This window comes from Chelonia mydas, chromosome 8, assembly GCF_015237465.2.
Source record: "Chelonia mydas isolate rCheMyd1 chromosome 8, rCheMyd1.pri.v2, whole genome shotgun sequence".
In the NCBI taxonomy this organism is placed as follows: domain Eukaryota; kingdom Metazoa; phylum Chordata; order Testudines; family Cheloniidae; genus Chelonia; species Chelonia mydas.
Genome location: NC_057854.1, coordinates 97,713,957 through 97,734,337, shown reverse-complemented (window position 1 = coordinate 97,734,337; position 20,381 = coordinate 97,713,957). Strand labels below are relative to the sequence as shown.

At 39.4% G+C, this 20,381-nt stretch overlaps 1 protein-coding gene across 2 annotated transcripts in view; it reads right to left on the bottom strand.

The window, feature by feature from the left end:
- Positions 1–20,381, bottom strand: part of LOC102939366 (AGBL carboxypeptidase 4) — a 1,380,179-nt gene that overhangs the window by 754,822 nt on the left and 604,976 nt on the right. For both annotated transcript variants that reach the window (XM_007062150.3, XM_043552774.1), the window contains exon 5: positions 15,254–15,470. In XM_007062150.3, the coding sequence (XP_007062212.1) occupies positions 15,254–15,470 (217 nt within the window). The remainder of the gene's footprint in view (positions 1–15,253; positions 15,471–20,381) is intronic.

The following is a 20,381-nucleotide window of genomic DNA, read 5'->3' as shown; positions in this document are numbered from 1 at the left end:
ACACTTATAAAGGAGACTTACATTGTACCCACCTTGTCAGAATTGGGACCAGTCTCACAGAGGGTGGTAGAAAAGAAGGACTAAAATAATTTCATATCAACACCTGAGATCCATAGTCCAGCCTCACCTGGCTTCTCTAGGAGACACTATGAAACAGGTTGTAATGAGGCCCGACTTCAAGAAACCAAACACTTGGAACTGTCTTCACTAACTAGCTGTAAGCCTCTCCCTTCTTGGAGAAGATTGTCAAGAAGGTGGTAAGAATCTGACTCCAGCATCACCTAGCCTGTGCAGATATGTTGGACCCCTTCCAGTCTAGTTTCAAGCAGAATGTGGAACCAAAACAGGGCTAATTGCATTATTGGATGACTCCTCAGGTGATGGACAGGGATGAGACAATAATGTTATCCACTATAGAATATCAGGGTTGGAAGGGACCTCAGGAGATCATCTAGTCCAACCCCCTGCTCAAAGCAGGACCAATCTCCAATTTTTGCCCCAGATCCCTAAATGGCCCCCTCAAGGATTGAACTCACAACCCTGGGTTTAGCAGGCCACTATCTTTGACATTGTTGTTCAAGGGGTGTTGCTGACTCACCTGAGTACCCTGGCAAGAGTCAGTGGAATTGGGCTAAACTGGTTTCTTTCATTCCTTCCAACAGCTTCACAAACTGTTGCTCCTGTTCAAGTGCCTTGACATGCGGAGTCCCTTCAAGGCTCAAACTGATTCTATTTCACATCTATGTGTAACCCATAAAGTATATGGGAAATCTTGGGCTGTAGCAAAATACCAAGCTGTATGTCTTCAGCATACTTTCATCTACCACAGACATCATTTTCCCATAGATACATTGTGACGGAAGATGACTGCAGTCCATAGGTAGATCATGTGGCTGAAACAGATTCCAGCAAAGACTGAAGCAACACTACTTAGAAGCAGTAAACACTCTGAGGAGCTGGTAAGCACCACTACCTCATCATCCATTCATTGCAAATGCCTTCTGGCTGTTGAGACAGTCCAAAGCCTGTGGATCATGCTGCACTCATCGCTGACACTGAAGAATCAAATAGCAATCACTAAAAACATCATCTTGTGTCTCCTGATAACAAGATGACCTCCTCTATTCCTCTGAAAGACCCAGTCTCAGAACTTCATATGTTCATCATCTCCATGCAGAGCTATAGAATTTTCTCTTCCTCCACCTAGAGCAGAAAGTCACAAGAAAAGCACAGCTGGGACACAACACAGCAACCTGTCTCTTAAGTGAAGCAAGCTGTAGAAGACATATTACACCAAGATCTACAAACTGCACTGGCTCTCTGTACACCCCCAGATTCAATTCAAGATTTTGCTGCTGAATTATAAAGCCCTGAATGGACGTCAATGTCAGACACCCCTATCCAGCACGCTACCCTTCTTGAACCTTGATACAGACTCAAGGAACCCTTCTAAACAGCAGACCCAACACTTTAGAAGGAACATTTTCTCAAGGAAGATTTGGAAGAGTCTTGCCCGCCCCAGGGTCCATTCATGCTATAAGAGCCAGCTCTTTGCCATGACATTCCTTAGAAAACTAGAAGAGAAGAAACAGCCTTTGCACTGATGACTACAAAAACATTGATAATGGCTAGGCTGGTAGTGTGCAGAGACCACTGCCTACCATTCCTGACCAATATATCATTGTTTGCTTGTACTCTCTCATCTGTCTACATCCATCTGTTCTCTATTGTGTTAGATCATAAGCTCTTTGGGGCAGGGATCAACCTTTTGTTCTGTTTGTACAGTGCCTAGCACAATGGGGTCCTGGTCCATGACTGGTGCCATTCAGTGCTACAATAATACAAATAACTAATAATTGAATTCCACTATGCACTCAAAATTAGCAGAAGGCCACATTTTGATCTCTGCTACGGTCACTGTTGCACTTGTATTCCTCTCCTTTGTCCACTTCCGGAGGGCACTGTCAGGTCTCAGATCTCCAGCCGTCACCAGTCTCTGGGTAGGGACCCTTGTCACACTCCCTTCTGATGTGGGTTTAAAGGCTGCACACAGGTCCCAGCTATACACTGTGATGACCCCGGAAAACCAATCTGCCTAACGGCCAGTGCCTCCACTTTGCTTTCTCTCCAAAGACAATGATGGTGTTTTTACCCCACAGCTCTTCCAAAGCAAGAACATTTATTCTTAGGGCAGAAGCATTATGGAGAAAACATATAAATATAAACAAACCTACACTCATGCTAAAAACTTAGGAATGGTCACCCTCAACTCCAGCATAAGGCTCTTGTAAGTGTCAGTCTTTCAAATGTCCCAACTGAGTTTGCTGTCTTGGTTACCAGTTCATGTCAGGTTTCAGATGAAGAACAAGACCCCTTTGGGACAGTCTACCCCTTTATTTATACTGTGTGGGCCTTTAACTCCAGCCTCCTGTAACAGGTAATCATCAGTCAATGGCCCTGTTCTCCAGGCAAAGCTTCAAAAGGCTGGGTTTTTTGCGTAACTGGTTTTTGGGAATTTGCATTAATCACTTCCTGGTGATTCCAGATTCCACAGGAAACCCACCCCCAGTAAGCTGACAAGCTGGGTCTACAACTATAAAGATATAAATGTTTATCCATCCAGTTAAGTATATTTTAGTATAGATAATAATAAGCAGATCTGAGGACAGATTCAGTTCTCCACACAGGACATAGTCCAGAAATGGTCTCTTTTACCTGCAAAGAACATTACAAACATTTTCCATCAATCAGTCAGAGGAACTACTAATAGCCATGAGGGTGAGATGGCCCAGAGTACACAGATAGTATGCTACTGAAAGAGTTCAGCTGTGTCTTGTGATGTCTAAGGCAGAAGAAACAGCTCTTCTGTACATCCACATACATTCCCTACACAATAGAAGACTTGATTCCAGGAACCTCCTCAGTTATCTCTTCTCCAATATAAGGCCCAGAAGTTTCAGTATCTGGAGCTCTCCAATAAACCATCATGCCACAAGAGACAGTGAGAATGTGGTGAGTGACCAGACGACTGAGAGCCCCCACTAATAGATGGTAATAGCTGTCAGCTAACTGTCAGACACCCTAGTTGGAAGGGGACACTAGATATGTCTCAGCATGTGTGAGGAGATGGGTCTCAAAGGCTATGGTGAAATACCCATATCAACACCATAGCCAGGTTATGATATAAGCCCTCCATTGAAAAGCATGAGGTGACAGTCAGACCTTCCCATAGAGTCTGATCTGAACATCTGAACTATTCAAACCAGACTCAATATGGCCAACTGTGTGGGAACAATCCTCAACCCTCTGGCTAAAAACAGGGAGTTCATCTCTTCCTGGAAGCAAATAACAAGGAATATTTGACCAACATCAGGCAATGCTCCAGTTTTGTGTGTGCTGCTCTGTTGCTACACACAACATTCCCTGCACTTCATACACCCTGTCCAACAAAACAATGGCTGTTTTTCATGTTGCTTTACTTTCACTTATACATATACTCTGTAAATAAACCATTCATATTAATTACAGTTAGAAATTTAAAAACTTTTTAAAAAAAATCACCCACGTGAAACTAGCTATTGCCTCAAGATCCCATTGTTAGTGGTGACATTACTAATCTCAATCCTATGGCTACATCTTTCTTCATTATGTCACAGAATCCCTTATAAACTACCATCTCTGCCATTTTCCCGTGGGATTTCCAGCACCACTCTTGCTGCAATTATTACCTTTGAGATTTCAAAATATTCACATTCTGGATTCATTTCAATTCTTGTTCCTGGCAGACAGCTTGGCGTATCTCTCTGCTGTGCCAACATGGCTCCTGCTTTATTAGAAGAGTACTTCCATCCTCTGTTTCAGTCTTCAGTTGTTAATGTCTAAAATGCCCCTAATCAGTCATTTCTGATGTTCCTATACATTTCCCATCAGACCTAATAACTTACTGGTCACTCTTCAAATGCGGGATAGGGTGAAGGGGAAGAGACTTGAGATCTTAAATCATGTGAACTATGCAAAAAAGCAGATTCCATTTCTAAATATTTTCTTAAACGCTGTGGGCCAGATTTTCAAATGCTGAGCAACACAACAGGGACCAGATTTTCCAAAGAGCTCAATTTCCTTTCAGTGCATAACTAGGAGCTAAATTATGAGTGCTGAGCCCTTTTGAAAATTTTAGCCTATATCTTCCTCCCACAATCAGCGCACTGAAATTATGTAGTGAAATATTATGTGATAAAATACTAGCTGGCTCCCTCATAAAGGAAGGCAAATAGGCTGCAGTGGCTGCAATACTTAAATATAAGGAAGGGGAATGAGGAGTTGGGGTTGTAAGACTCCAGTCCTGCAGTGAGACTCCAGGCATATACGAGGGTCCACCCGTACGGAAAAGATCATAGACTCAGGCTCAAAGTCTCAGTCACTTACTGGGTGACCCAACTGCTTTGTGCATCAATTTCCCTCTCTGGAAAATGGGGATAATGATATTACCTACATCAAAAGAATGTTATGAGACTTTACTGATGTTTATAAAGAAGACTGTCAGATGAAAGTTCTATATGTTTGAGTTTTTTTTCTTTAATTATAAGTTTGAGGGGGTTTTGCACTGGAAAACTGTGCAGCTTACATCAATATGAACAAGACTCATTAATATTTTAATTCTGTCCATCTCAGTTGAAAAATCCTTAACTGCGTGCAAATGTTACTTAATGAAATAAAAAAGCTGATTTAAGTAGCCATGATGTATATTAATGCATTATTATAATCCACTTTGATTCAGGAAGTCAAAAAGAAAAGGAATTTATGTAATACTAAAAATGTACTACATAAAAACGTAAATAAATTCTATTGAATTCTCAGCAATAATACTCTGCTTTAAACTTAACTAAACAAAGAATCATGTATGTACCACATTAGGATGCAATGAATAGGAAACACAAATCATTTTAAAAACAGGAACAACTTGTTTATGAAAATTATTTTGCTTGTGTGCATATTTATGAAAACAGGAGTCTTAATAACAAGGATTATCATTATGTTATGTTCTCTTGCAAGTTACACACTTTTAGATTATTAAAAAAAAAACAACCAGGGATAATAAACACTTTTCTCTTGAAAATGATTTTCACAAGTCTAAGATATTTTAGTGCAAACTTTTGACTTTTGGCCTAGGGCTGCTTTTTTCTTTGAAAATGTCAAATTGTAACCAAGACCTTTTCAATCTATGTTCGCTTTTCTCAGGTTGTTCTCTGCTGCCACAGTATGGTGCTGAACTGCTGTTTGAAAACGTGAAAAGGGGAATGAAGCTCTTTCCATGCGGCCTTATGACTGATTTTCCATTTAAGACCTATTTTAAGTAGCCTCTCCTAAAAAAGCAGTTAAATGACACATTACATTTTTTTTTCAGTTAAGTAGCTATTGTCACTTGTAAACAAGTAACACTTGTAAACTCCAATGTTTATTATATGTTATTATATTTAAAAAAATCCAAAAGCAATGTTTTGCTTTCATTATTTAGACCCAATAACATCACTTGTACGATATTTTGTATTTTCAGGAAACTGACTTGATCTGAATCGATCTTTTCTAGCTAACTACTATGATGTTGAACTATAAAATACATTTCACTAGAAATTGCTTTTTCAGAAATACTGACATCAGCCATTTGTGTGCCAAATGATGTCCCTCTCCATTCAAATCTCTACTTAAAACACATTTCTTTCAGTAAGGCTTTCAGTGACAAAGCAGAAAAGTAAATTTCTAAAAGTGCTCACATATTCCAGAATGGGCCTCAATCCAGATATGTCTGAACTGTATTGCCTGCATCTCATTTAGATGTAAGCAACCTGTGTTCCCCTGTATGTTTGCACTGCATTGAGCACACAGATCATTCGGGAAATAACACTGCGAGAAATTCTGAAGTTCTCACTCACCCATATCCTGGGCACTCATACCGCGTGCTAATCTAACCCTTCATGCACACAGATGAGTGTCAAAATCCATCCTGTGATAGGATTTTCTTCTTCTCCCAGATCCTGCATAGAGGTCTCCACGGATATGGCGTTGCCTGAGCAGAGACTCACTAACCCTGAAGACTTCCCCACAGAAAGGAGACAAGGGCACCACAGCGGGGAACCTCCCCTTTCAGTGTAAAAGTTGCTGTTCTAGTTCTATATCCCTAAGTTATATCTGATGACACTGTTCTGTTTCTCGCCCCACTCCCCAAGAATCTGCAGACAGTCCAAAGGAATGAGTTTACAGCCAATAATGCAGAATTGGAGGGAAACAAAAGTCAATTTTGCCAACTTGTTAAGTTTATGAGTGATTTAACTAGTGTGAATCTACCTCTTTTGCTCCCCCCACCCCCAACATACACACTTTACATACATTGTAATCCTAAAATTTATCTGGTTATAATATTTCTCCAAAGTTGTAAAAACAATAATTTTATATATGCATATACACCCCTACGAGGGCTTTATTTCTCAGCACTAAGCAGTCCCCACTAAATGCAGGCTGGAAAATTATTGATGTGTTAAAGAACAAAATCCAATTTTGAATAGTGCATTTAGTAAAGCATGTAAAGATTGGATCCTACTGTGATGCCATCATTTTGGACCTACAGTTTAAGTTTTCATTAGTTGTAATTTTGAAGAAAAATACTCTCCTTTATTCTCTGCTATGGAGAAGGATTCCCACATAACTCTAACATTCTCTTGGAAGAAAAGGTGTCAGAGGATATGGAATTCTCATCTCCCTGTTTGTTAATGCAAGGTTGGTAGCCAATAAGGTAACAGCAATGTATGACTTGCTTAAAGATGAGGTTCCTGGCTTTCCATACATCCCTGAGAACTGGCTGGGTGATGCTTCAGGACCCATTTCAGTGAAGTTGGTTCTGGCTTGGTACACAGTATAGCAAAAGACAAAGAAATATTGGCATAGCGGGGACGTACTACAGTCAATAGAATATAGTCGGTACATTTATACTGCAAATAACTAAAAAAAAACCCCACAGCAGCAAGTCTCAGAGCCTGGGTCAGTTGACTTGGGCTCGCATTATGGGCTAAAAACAGAAGTGCAGACATTCATGCTGAGGCTGGATCTTGGGCTCTGAGACCCAGCGAGTTTCTCATAATGTCCTGCTATTTTTAAGCCCGTAGAATGAGCCCCAGGAGAAAATCCTGGGAGGCTGCTCAACTCATAGCTGGACACACTCTAGTATTCAAGATAGTAGTGGACGTAGGGAAACTTGAAATCAAATATTGTCATGGACTGACCATTACTTCCTTAAAATTTTAGGTTGGGCCTCACCTCTTCTAACAAAAAGAGAGACCTATTTTGATGATCTGCCCTCAGAAGGGGTTGGAACGAGAGCAGATCTGTTAGGAAGAATATTGTTGCTCTGAATGACTACTCTATCAGTGGTTTGGTAGAATATTATAAAACTCTTTCATCCTCAAAACTGGTCCCTAGCCATCCTCTTTGTTTTCTTCTGCGAAGATCTGTGTCAGCTGAAGCAAGAGGGAAGATGACTTGAGCATATGGGGAAGAAAACTCAGCTCAAATCGGATTTGTATGACAAAGAATTTTAAAACATAATTATACCATGGTTATTAGGGAGGCAAATAAATGGTTCTTCCCTTCCACCACAACATCCACAAAATGTCTTCCAGTGACTCTCTTTATGCTGTTGGACAGTTAGATTAAACTAAGTTGCTTCTACTTGGTTGCAGATTTGATTTACTCCCACACTGCAAGGAGTACGTTTGGTTAGAAACAGCTGATGTCATGCGCCGTCAATGCTCTGCCTGTCGTCTCCTCTCTTCTATAGCAGTAAGTCTGTACTTCAATTGCCTCTGGTAACCTCAGTTGTGGGCAATATCCCATGGGAAGAAGCAAATTCTTAGGCCTGGTCTACACTACAAAGTTAGGTTGACGTAAGCTGCCTTGCGTCTTCACTTCAATTTGGCTCCTGCCAACGAACATGCCTTTCTATGCCGATTTAGTAACCCCACCCCCCCGAGCGGCATAGAGTCATTGTTGATTTAATTAGGTTGATGCATTGGCAGTGTAGATACTGCGTTGCTTACACCAACTGTTTCTGGCTTTCAGGAGCCATCCCACAAAGCCCCACGCTGACAATACAAGCACTCCTGGTGAGGACGCATACCGCTGACACAAGGAACCAAGTGTGCACACCCAAGAGATTTAAGAACTGAGGTGGCTGTATTCCGACAGAAGTTAGGTCGACATAATTTTGTAGTGTAGACATGGCTTTAGATAGGCAATGTGCTGTGGCCATTTAGGCTTTATAGAACAAAACTAACGTCTTAAAAGGAACCCAGAATCCAACACATAGTCCAGACAGCCGAAATCCATTTTCCTTCAAGGCACTTTGCAATGCGTAACTTTCCTCCTCAGCCTGCAGGGTGTTGGGAGACGGGTTTGGTTGGGGACTCTGGTCGCAGTTTGGTAGGTGGGATTTATTATGTTTTTGCTATATTCACGGTGCCGCAGTGGTGGTGCTATCAGTTGGTAATTGCCAGAATTTCTTTGTGTTGAGCCCTCAAGGTGCGAGTACTGTGGCCCTGATCTAGCAAAGCACTTTAGTATATACTTTACTTTTAGCAGATGAGTAGTCCCCACTGATGTCCATGGGACCATTCACATGCTTAAAAGTTATGCATGTGTTCAATGTTTTGCTGGATCAGGTCCAGCATGCCCAGCACCTTGTAGGACCTAGCTCTTTATATATGAACTCTGCAGATAACAGCTTGTCAAAGGTGCCCAGAGGATCAGATAGGCATTCTTTTATGCAGTGAGTACAAAGCTAAATAAATGAATAACCTCCCTCTGTGTGCAGTATATCCAATCCTTTGGTACGAGCAGACTTTTAATCTTTTAGACAAGCCTTCAATCCCAAACCACAGTCTTGCAGCTAAAGTATGCCAGGATCACCATCTTTTGGGTCAGTAATCAGAGATTATAAAATAAAATAAAAAATATAGCTTTGCACTAGCTTTATACAGTCACCACCCAGGAGAGCCAAACATGAACCAATTCAAACACTGCCAAAATCCCAGCAGAGTCGATGCAGTAAAGTGCTACTGGGCAATGGAGCTAATCACTCCAGATAGCATTACAGGGCCCCTTCAACCCTTTGTGGTCAACAGCACTGTCAACAGAGTAATTATTGTTTAATGCTCTGCTACAAAAGACGGAAAACAAAGCTTCTGGAAATGAAAGTGAAAGCAGTATCAATTCAATCTAGGATATTGCACTGGCTTGCTGGCGTTACACATTCCTTAAAAATCTCATTCTGTTCTTATGTCCTTGAGCGCAGTTATGTAAATATTAAGTGACAGAAAGATGTAGTTAACAATCTTCACACTAATGTAGATACAGCATCACAGACTGCTTATTTTAATAGGATTGTATGAAAATGGCTTGTATAGGTTGACAGTAAACAACATAGCACACAGTTCATTTATCACTATTCCCTCAAGCAGGTTTTCCTTCTATAAAATGGATCATAACAATCTGCAGCTGATTCTGCTTTCTTATCCCAACAGAGTCATTAAGCTCAAAGTTCCTCTCTTCTGAAGTTCCAGCCACAGTCTTTTTTTTTTTTTTAATGTTTTTTGGTAGGACAAGAGTTGATGTCACAAGTGAGCTGCAATGTTGACTGAATATTTTAATTCTTTTTTCTGATTTATGATCTGTTCCTCTCAGAATGGAGTATACTCTGGGAGTGAGTTTCCTATATAAACCAATGCTATTTCTAGCACTTAAGAATTGTGAGCTTATGTATGTGACAGACACAGGCAATATTAATTACAAAGCAATGTTTAGAGTTATGTTTACTTTTTTCACAAAACTAGATGTTGCTGGTGACCTAAACCAAAACCCTTTCTTTTGATTATGAATATGCAATTTCTGCATTATGAAATCTTTATCACTGTGTCTATCAGAACCACAAAAAGCAGACTGCCAAGGCAATACAGTTTGCCATACAACAAAAGCTTCTCTGACCTCCATCTACCAGTCAGTCCTTAGTTTGTGAGCTCTTCAGTGGAGGGGCCTTCTTGTACATCTGGAAAGAGCATAGCACATTGTGGGTGATGCCACAAAGAACAAACTTGTAAGCATCCAGTGCAAAGTTTTATTATTTGTAACCATTAGATTAGAACATTGCACTGACAGGTGAGAATTTTGATGGCAATAAGAATGGACCATAACATGCTATAAATTTTAAAGCAGAACTCCTCACTAATTCAAACTGGGAAGCATAGGTGCTGGAACTAGGGGTACTGGAGTACCCTCTGGCTTGAAGTGGTTTCCTTTATACAGGGTCTACAGTTTGGTTCAATGGCTCTCAGCACCCCCACTATAAAAATTGTTCAAGTACCCCTGTTGGGAAGTCTTCCTAAAAACCGATGACATAATATAGCTCAATATTGTTTTCCTCTAGTAATGCACAAAATCACCTGGAAACCTACTAAACTAAAAATATATATTTACAGTATAAGTCTATTAAAGAAAAGCAAGAAAATATTGTTTCTGATATTTGTCATTTTCAGGTCCAACTCTGCTCATGCTGGTATCCAATCTGGCAGAGAAAATATCTATAGCAGAGTTTAAAGTTGGCATTTGGTTTTGGAATGCCGTTTATATTATCAATGCGAGGGAAATAGCAGCACGAGCTGCTATTTATGTGTGAGTAAACACATCTACAGAGGAATAAAGTGAATGTGCCCCTAACACATATGTAGGAACACCCTTACTTCCTAGAAAAACGAGTAAGTTGGGCTTAGTTTTCTTTACTGTTGTTTCTATGGATATTTTCACCCTGAGTAAACTGTCACAAATCGCATTTAGGAGACATTTTAACCTAGTTGCAGTTAGATACATTGGAAACTACAAAATCTGACACCAATATCATTTGCAAAGTATGATGCATCATCACACAGAGAGGCCTGTAACTTCCATTTTTTCAAATAAGAAGAGTATAGCTTTATTATAGAGGACTGTTATTGCATAACCTAACACTGAAGATAGAAATGGAAAATTTAACCTTTGAAAAATTGACTATTTTCTTTGCTTCATGCCTTAAACCAGTCATAACTGATCAGTTAAAATGGGCGAGTGGCTATCCATACAACTCATTAGCTATTTTTACTGGTGTACCCAGCCATTTGTACAGTGAACAAAGGATATTTGATCAGTGAGCCAGCAATGTAACATCTGGTAAGTAGTTTCACAAGTCCAGGGCCTGATTCTGATCTCATTTACACTAGGGTAACTCAGAAGTAACTCCAGTGAAAAGAAGAGACCAACACCAAACCAGTGGTGGATCAAAATCAAGCCCCCAGCCTCCACATTCTGGTCTATTTTAGTCTGCATCTCATGTCTCTTTTAAGAGGTGGTGGCTCACTTACACAGCTCTACATCAGACATATTGCCTTCTTGTTTTAAAATATGTATGTTTAATATTTAATTTAACACAATTCCATATTCCAGTCTCTGTGTACTGAGCAAGTTCCTTTGAGGCTTGCGGTTTGTATGTGCAGTCACAATACACCTCAAGTATAATTTGGAAGCACTACTGCCTAATGGGGTGAGAGGAAGTGTCTGTGTCCAATTAATCTTGGCTCGCTTTGGAGTGAATAATGAAAATACTGCCAAGTGAGTGGTGATTTGTAAAGTGGACCATACGAGCTGAGCCAAGCTGACTGAGTTCATTTAATTAAGAGTGAGTGATCAGGGCAATGTTTGGTGGGGGTATGGGTGTACTGAAAAGCCAAGAATCTCGCACTATATGCAGATAGTTGAGATTACCAACTTTGAACGTTATCCACTTTAAAGCTGGCCACTGTGAAATATTATGTACGATGAGACATACCTAGAGCTATACAAACATCATACAATATACTAGTACATCTATATACATTGTTTGTGTGTGTACTTATGTGTTTATATTTTCACACACATATAGAAATAATCTTTCATTGTATTATGTTCAATGTTGTACAATATATTCCAGTATGACAAACATTTACTATGCAATATAAATAAAGGCACATTCTAAAAAAAATCTTTCAACTTTTACATTTGTTATCTGTTTGGATAGTATGTATACAGTCTAAACTTATCCGAAGCCAGTGAGGTCGGAATGAAAATAGCAGGATAAATGGTACCCAGGACACCATGATACCAAGCTTGTAGGATAGACTATTTTCAAGATCATTTGGCACATCTAGAATGTTTGATAGCTCTCTGAAGTAAAGCACATAAATATTAAAGGTCAGAACAGAACCACTAAGTTATCCATTCACATTAGCAATAGGAATTGTCGCCTTCTGGCTCTGTTCCTTTTTGCCATTCTGTGATCTAATGACAGTTAAATGTCCCATATTGATGTTTCACTTTCAAGTTTCATAGAATTTTTGAAAGTATTTAAGGAGTTTACTGAGGCAGAATATCTTTTCATAGAGGAAAATATGAATTTAGATTACTTTGAAAACATTAAGTGCGGCAAAATGAGTGGCTCAAAAAGGCTTTAGAAACAATAACCTAAATATGGCTTCTTGAGACTTGAATTTCACTATTATCCTACAAAAAAGATCCGTGGTGAAGTTCTGTTCAGCACCTCTTCAAGGCACAGTACAGAACTCATAGGCTAGGGGAGCTAACTAAGGTAGCTCCAAATCACCTTTGTGCCCTCCCAGTCCAAGGCTGGAGAGACCCCGCAACAGAAAATAGACAGCCCTGGGGGCCTGTCTAAATTACAGCAGCCTCCCTAAGCAGCCCCATGGGCCACAGGGTTGCAGTGCTGCTCAGAAGCTCAGCAGTATTGCTGCAACCAACCCCACAGCTGGAACTAGCACTTTTAGGACCCCTTTATGACATATGAAAGGGCCAGAGTAGTATAAAAGTGGCAGAGTGGGGTTGAGGATCTCACCCTTAATTTCTAAAACCATCCCGTATGGCATTTGATCCTCTCAAGTACAGTCAACTTCTGTTTTGATGCAGCCTGTACAGGGCCCCCCCAGAGAATCCTGTTTTAAAGTCATATGCTAAGCAACAAAACACTACATTAAATATTTAACTGAACTTACAGAAATTGCCTATTCAAGCCCTGCAAAACCATTAAGTATCCAAGCTGTTCTAGGATGTTCTTATATAGAGAAAAGCCAGAAATCCGTTACGATTGCAATGTTTCGTACAAAGATAACATCATGAGCTGGATTAAAAAGCTTTTTATACATATTGTCCTGGTGAGCTGCAAAATGTTATTATATCAAGTTCTGGAAAAAAAACTATGTGTGTACATTTAGATATAAAATCTGGAGTTATACACAGAAAAATTCCATGCCATATTTTGAATGGCATGTTTAATTTTCTGAAATATGAAAAATAATATTTAGTGGCGACAGGTAACGCAGTGTTAACAAGATTTAAAGACTACATCTGTCTGTCAAAATGCAGATAAAAGACAAATCCCACATATCTCAATGTTTTAATCAGTCAATCTGGTTTTGATGAACATGCAAATGTGACCGTTTTATTCTCTATTTTCACAGAAAGTGAAAGTTAACAAAAAGCAGTTTTACGTTACAATTAATGACAGTTGTGTCCTCTGAGATTAATCGTTAAACCCCAAGAAAATCAAAATTATTAAGTTTCCTACTTCCAACCCGCTATGGATTTTGTGTTTTCTTTTCATCTATTTTCCCCATGTAATTGTTGGGCCTCCTAATTGGGATGATTAATGTCAACCAGGGATGTGTACTGGGCTTCTCTTAATTAAGAACTTTGCTTCACCAATAAAAAGGTTTGAAAGGGGGGGTCCTCTTTGTTAATTCTTTTCTTAAAATTTCCTATTTTATTTCATTTTTATATAAATTGAGTGCTAGTAAAGGGAACCAGACAGGCCTAGTGAATGAAGTCCTCTATTTATCCCAGTGTTTCTAACGCTCACAATTTTGTTACAAATCTCATGATATTTTGTAGATTTTTTTCTATAAAACTCCAGCTGCTGGAGATTGCATAAACATTTCAGCTCTCATAAAAATACAAAAAGAAAAAAAACGTTTCTAGCCTTTATGGTTGTGGAGAAAAGCTTGAAACTGTGAAGCAAGTGCATCCTAAAGGCTCAGAAACCAAGGCAAATAAAAAAGAACCAGCATTTATGATTTTTAAAAACACTCATGATTTTTAAGCCAATGTTATGATTTTGGGGCCTGAGGGCTTGTCCACACTTACCGGTAGATTGGCACTGCTGCAATAGATGCAGCGAGTATCGATTTAGCGGGGCTGGTGAAGACATGCTAAATTGATGGGAGAGCACCCTCCCATCGATTTGTGTACTCCACCTCCCTGAGAAGCGTAAGGGAAATCGACAAGAGATGCTCTTCTGTCAACACAGCACAGTGTAGCCACCAAGGTAAGTGGATCTAACTACGTCGACTTCAGTTATGTTATTCACGTAACTGAAGTTGCGTAAGCTAGATCAATTTACTATGGTAGTATAGACCAGCCCTGAGTCAGGATTCTGGAATGTCTGGGTTTGGCAATACTTTCATTCACAGAAAAATTACATCAAGGTGAATAAAAGTTCAAGCTTTTCCCACAATGCTCTGATTCAAGCCTGACCAGGAAGGACCATCTACTGGGGAGAAAGAATAGGCTTAGTCTCCAGGCCTCATTTTATTCTTTGACGTGTGTGTCAGTGAGAACCAACTGTGGTGGCATTTTATTTTTGAGGTGGACATTAGGGGTGGGACTAAGACAGCTAAATCCATTTCACATGGCCACCAAAATATTCAACCATTTTTAAGGTTAAGCTATCTACCCACTTTTCTTTTTTAAAAAAAATGGTTTGCATATGGTAGTAAAGGCTATAACCCCATTCAAAAGAAATCTCACAGAAATACAAGACAGAGGATGCCAAGAATCAAATTTCCCTTGTAAAGCTGTTTCAGTTTTCCCATTTAATATCTCTGGAGGTGAACTGGTCCTACATGGTAATCTTAGCATTGCACTACATGTTGCAGAAGAGATATTTTATGTGAAATTAAATTAGCATTTGCCTATATTTCACCACGCAACCAAGCTGCCTCGTGTGTCATAGATAGCAGTAAAACAAATATGTGCATATGTACTTCAGCCGGGATAGTGAATTACACTGTATAAGCATCTAAGGGCAGACATCCATAATGAAGCATGCTAGTTGGTAAACATGCTTATTACTTACCACACTGAGTCCCAGCAATTCTCTGTAAAAGTAGTCCATGTTCCTCCTTTGTAAGTTGTCGAGATAGTGTCGGAGCCGAGTATACGTGTACGGGTAGCAGTAGGCAAATTGGTAAATGTCATCCTCTCGGTCAAAGCAGAAAGCAAATGACATGACATAGTTCTTTCTGTGGTCTGGGCAGCGATAGTAATATACATTTTTAGTTGGCAGCCTTTGCCTAAAAAACAAAACACATACATATGTGTGGACATAAGAATCTTGATAAATTCAAACCTTACAGTAAACTACTTGGAATTCATATTCTAGGTCGAACTAATTAAGTGAATGAGCTGGGAACCTTAATGGCTCAGAGGTTGGTAACTGGATGGCAAACCTTTCCAGGACATTATTTGAACACATTCTAGATGGATTATACAGAATGAGTCTGTGCCTGGAGGCTGTCTCTCTTCAGGTCGGGGTTTAGGCATATTTAGTGCAACAGTGTCTTGACAAGACAAACCTTGAACAGAGGGAAGTTTCTGTATTGCAATCCAGTTTAATGGTGAGGCGATATATAGAAATATAGTGCGAGTATCAGGAAAAATCAGTTTTTGAGAAACAAAAACCTCTTGTTTTGTGAGGTTGTAGAATGACCCCAGAAATTCTCTCTTCTGAAACAGCCACCTGGTCCTGATTTAGAAAGAGAGAGGGATGGGAGTTTAGACTAGAATTACTGTATCCTTTGGAAATCCCAGTCTAAATGGTTATGGCACCCAATTACTATGGTGCTGGGCATATTAAAAATGCAAATACAGTATAATGACTCACTGTAGTGGAGGTGCTTACATGACTATGTCAATGCCTTAATCAATTTAAGGGATAATGGATGCCAATATCTAATCGTGTCAGATGTCTTTCACAACCATCCAAATTCAATATGATTCTCTTATTTCACATTTGTGTTGTGAAGTACTTCAGAGATATGAGCAAAGACCCATTATATGGACAGATGCTGTTCAATGTCTCTCTTCACACCCTCTCTGGGTATTGAATACAGGTTTTCTGCCTGCATCTAGACAGTCAGATTCTCTAGTTGTAACATGTTCTTGTAATTTAATGCAACTAATTTACCAGTCATGTTTGGCAACAGCACACTGTGGTCCTGCAGACTCCAACTAATTCAATTATATAATATTATAAACAGGTCTCATCTAATGCTCATAGCAGATCTCAGCTAAACCAGGATCATGGTGAGGGAAAACATAATATGATTTACACACATAGCAATGGTAATGTGTCCTTTCTGAGAAGCTAGACTACTGCAGAGCATCAATTTTGGCCTTTCATTGCTAATAAGAAATGGAGAACAAAACCCTCTCATTTTGCACGTGCTTGCAGTTAAGGAGTATGATCAGCAAAACTCAGGAGCTACAAAGAGAACAAAAAAGGAATCGAGATGCTCTTGGATAAATACAATAGAGAGACAGTGATGCAGTTCTTTAGAGTTGAAATAAAAATTATTTGCCCCTCTTATTGCTGTGGTTCTTGAACACAGATGGTTTTGAGGGTTTCCTTCAGTATTAGTGGTTTTCTAAGACCTTTACTTACTGCTGATGATCTGATCCTAACAAAGTGGAAATGATTTTTAAGGCCACATATGTGAAGGACACAAAAATACTTTTCAATTTTTTTTTGAAGTACCATTGGGGGAAAAATTGCCACCAGCCGTCTGCATAAAGTACCCTCACCTAATAGGTTCATCGAGTATCTTAACATATTTCTCTCACTCACTCTTACTCTGGAGTGCTATAGGACATCCCTCATTTGCTCTCAAATCAAGCAGATGATGTGGCAGTGGGTAAATGTATTCTAGCTCCCAGTTCTCAAACCGTAATGCAAGTTTAAACGGTATGTTGCTGAGCTGTTGAACTTTATTTGTTTCCAAATTAGCAGAGGGGGAAATAACAAAGGGCAGACCTTACTTTATGCAATAATATTGCATGTAAAATGGGACCAACAGGGGGAAATTCAGAATTCCAGAAAGGGTAATGCTAATTGAAATTCATCTGCTGATAGTTAATTTTTAAATGACGAACGGTTCAATAATTTTGTACTTTGAAGCAAGTTAAAGATAACTTTTGTTAATGTATGAAATACACTTTTTGATATTTCATTCCCTTTCCCCTTCATTATAGAAGCTAAGCATCTGTTTTATTATCCACTTTGACACACCGTTTTATGGCTGCATTTGGCTATTATGGCTAATCTCGATGTCTAGGACATCTGGTATTGACATTTCACTATCTGGTGTCTGACACAGCAGTCGAAACCATCCTCAATTCCTAGGTTTAAATTCACCCTCTCAGGGCAGAAATGGTTTGAATTAAGAGTTTGGGCACTATCTTCCAAAAATAATTATAATAGTACTCCTGTCACTGCTAATCTATTCTTATCTCTCCCACCACTTTGTCACTGTTAATCTATTTGTGAGTCATATGGAGAGAGAAAGTTAGTGTTTAGATACCAACAACACATCTTTACATACAGGAGCCTAATCAGATTCAGATCTTATCTTGGAATTTAAAAAGAAAAGAAAAAAAGAAAGAAAGAAAAAAAGAAAAAGAAAAGAGACACAGTGCTAGATATCACCAACTGAGTTTTTGATAATGAAAAGACATTGCTCAGTTCTTGAATTAACCTTTGTGTCCTAGACACACTATTGTTTACTCTTTCCCTTTTTTGTTCTATGCCTTCTGGAAAAGGACACCCACACACTGTGGCAGCAGCTGCTCCTATTAATTTAAAGCTATTACAAAAATTAAAATTAAACCCAATTACTCTGGCTGGTTTATAGTCAGGGAATGGCTTAGTCTGATTGTTCCCTCTGGTTATGGACAAAAACAATATTCCTACCTACAGGCAGCTGCCAGTGGAATACTAATGCATCCAGGGCCTGGCATGGACAGATTCAGAATGCAGAGTTTAACTGCATTTCTGAGTAGAGAAAAATATCTTATCATGGATCTGCAGAAATGCACCGACTTCGTATACTATAGGTCACAATGCAGTCATTTCATGGTTAGCACTAGGACAGCAAAGTTATGGAAGAACCTTGATACTTTTATTTGTCATTCTGCATTTCCAGGCAGCGAATACCCATAAATGTGCCCTGCTAATTGATACACAAGTGCCTGAATCTCATCACTTCAGAATGGTTATTTAAAGGAAAACCCCACAAATCCTAAGCACAGCTGCAGCACATAGCATCTTCCAGGCAACTTATTTTCAGTTTGTTTCTAGAAATGTATTACAGAAACATAGTTAAATATTTTACCTGTTTTGAAACAAATTTGGGCTGCCTAGTCTGCACAGTTACATACCAAAATCATCCAGGTGATAGGGGAGTGCAGACAGAAAGCTTCCCACTCCACTTCTGACTCTCCTCATAAGCCTAGGAGAAGTGCTGCAGCTAGAGAAGGGTATTCCAAGGCAATGCTCAAGGGCCCAAGTTTTTGGGTGCATTCACTTCCTGTCCTAGCAAACCACTACCTCTAATCCTTGTACCCCTTCGCTACTCTAGGTAAGGATGGGGTGTGATTGACACATTGTTCTCCAGAATACAGACACATATAAACACTGAGTTTGTGGAGTACACCATGATGAGATTTTCAAAATCATCAAGGGGATTGGGTGGCAACAATTCCATTGATTTCAGGGGGGGAGGCCAGGAATTCACCCCATCTCTTATGATGGGAAGCAAGTAGCTAAATTCCATGGCAGCTTTGAAAGTTTCATCCTATATGCGCTTCTGTTCTGGAACAATTTATGTCATGGGCCACAATTTGATCCTTAAAGACAAACTTTATTATTTTCCCTGTGTTATCTCTTTTACCTTTATACAGTGTTTATATTATCAGGGCTGTTGGGAGTAAACTCTTTGGGGCTTGGAGCATCCTTTTGTTCCGTGTTTGTGTAGCACCCAGAGCACAAATGGGCTCCTGGTCCATGATGGGGCTCATAGGTGCAATCACAATACAAACAATAAATAATAATAATTACTTTTGAGGTTTTTCCTAACATGAGACTAACTCTGGAAGTCTTTACCCAGGAAAAACTCCCAATGGCATTAAAGGGCAACCTAAACTGTATTTGGCCTATTTTTAATATGGCATTCACACGCAAATTAAACAATTCCCACCATCTTCAGGATTGGCCAAATCTATCGCCGTCAGTAGACATCGAAGAAATGATGATGATCTTTGGAGGAAAAACAAAAAATGATAGGTGCTGTAAGAGACTAATGAACGGAAAAAATTAAGTACTATTGCTTTCAGAGAAGCGATTGAGTGTGATTGCAAAGTAGTGGTAGCAGTGATGACACAGTGCGGTGATCATTTTCAGCTGCCATCAGTTTGGAGCAACAGAGATGTAAGTTTACTAAATCACTGAACTACAGGTTCTTTTAGGCCATTGCAAGAGATGGGCCGGAATCAAAACCTTAAAGCCAAATACCTACGAACTTTTGTAGTGTTTGAAGTCCAAACCCAGATCCAGACCTTAATTTTGCAAATGACTTCAGCCTTTCAATGGATCAATCCCCAACTCCAGATCTGAGCATCCCTCAAATTTTAGACATCCAAATCTAAATCTGACAACTTGACTCCTACCTATTAATTAAAGAGTTCGACAATGTTGAAGAAAATCTGAGCAAGTTCGTCATCCACTAAAAACTTTTCTTTCCTTTTGTGAGTCAGCCCTGTCAAATGGAGGTTCTTACGGTTCAATTTTTCTTTTAGTCTGAAGCATTGTTTTTCTCTTCACTTATTACTGTTGTCAACTAGAGCTGCCATCTTCAGAATTCTAAACTTAAGGGCGACAGCATAAATTCCTAGGATTCTCACTGCACAGAACTCTACATTTGATTCATGGAGCAATAGGGGTATTACAAGTGGAGTTCAGTGCTCTTTGCAGAAAGCAGAATGTGCTTTGGCACAGCTGACTCAGGCAGTTACAGACACTGAGAAATAACAGTCTTGCTTTTGTACTTGCTAACATTAATTAGAATGGCCACTAAATATATTTCTCATCTTTAACAACCCAGCTGCGCAACTTACGGTCTTCTACCTCTACAAGTATCTGGTTTTGTCTC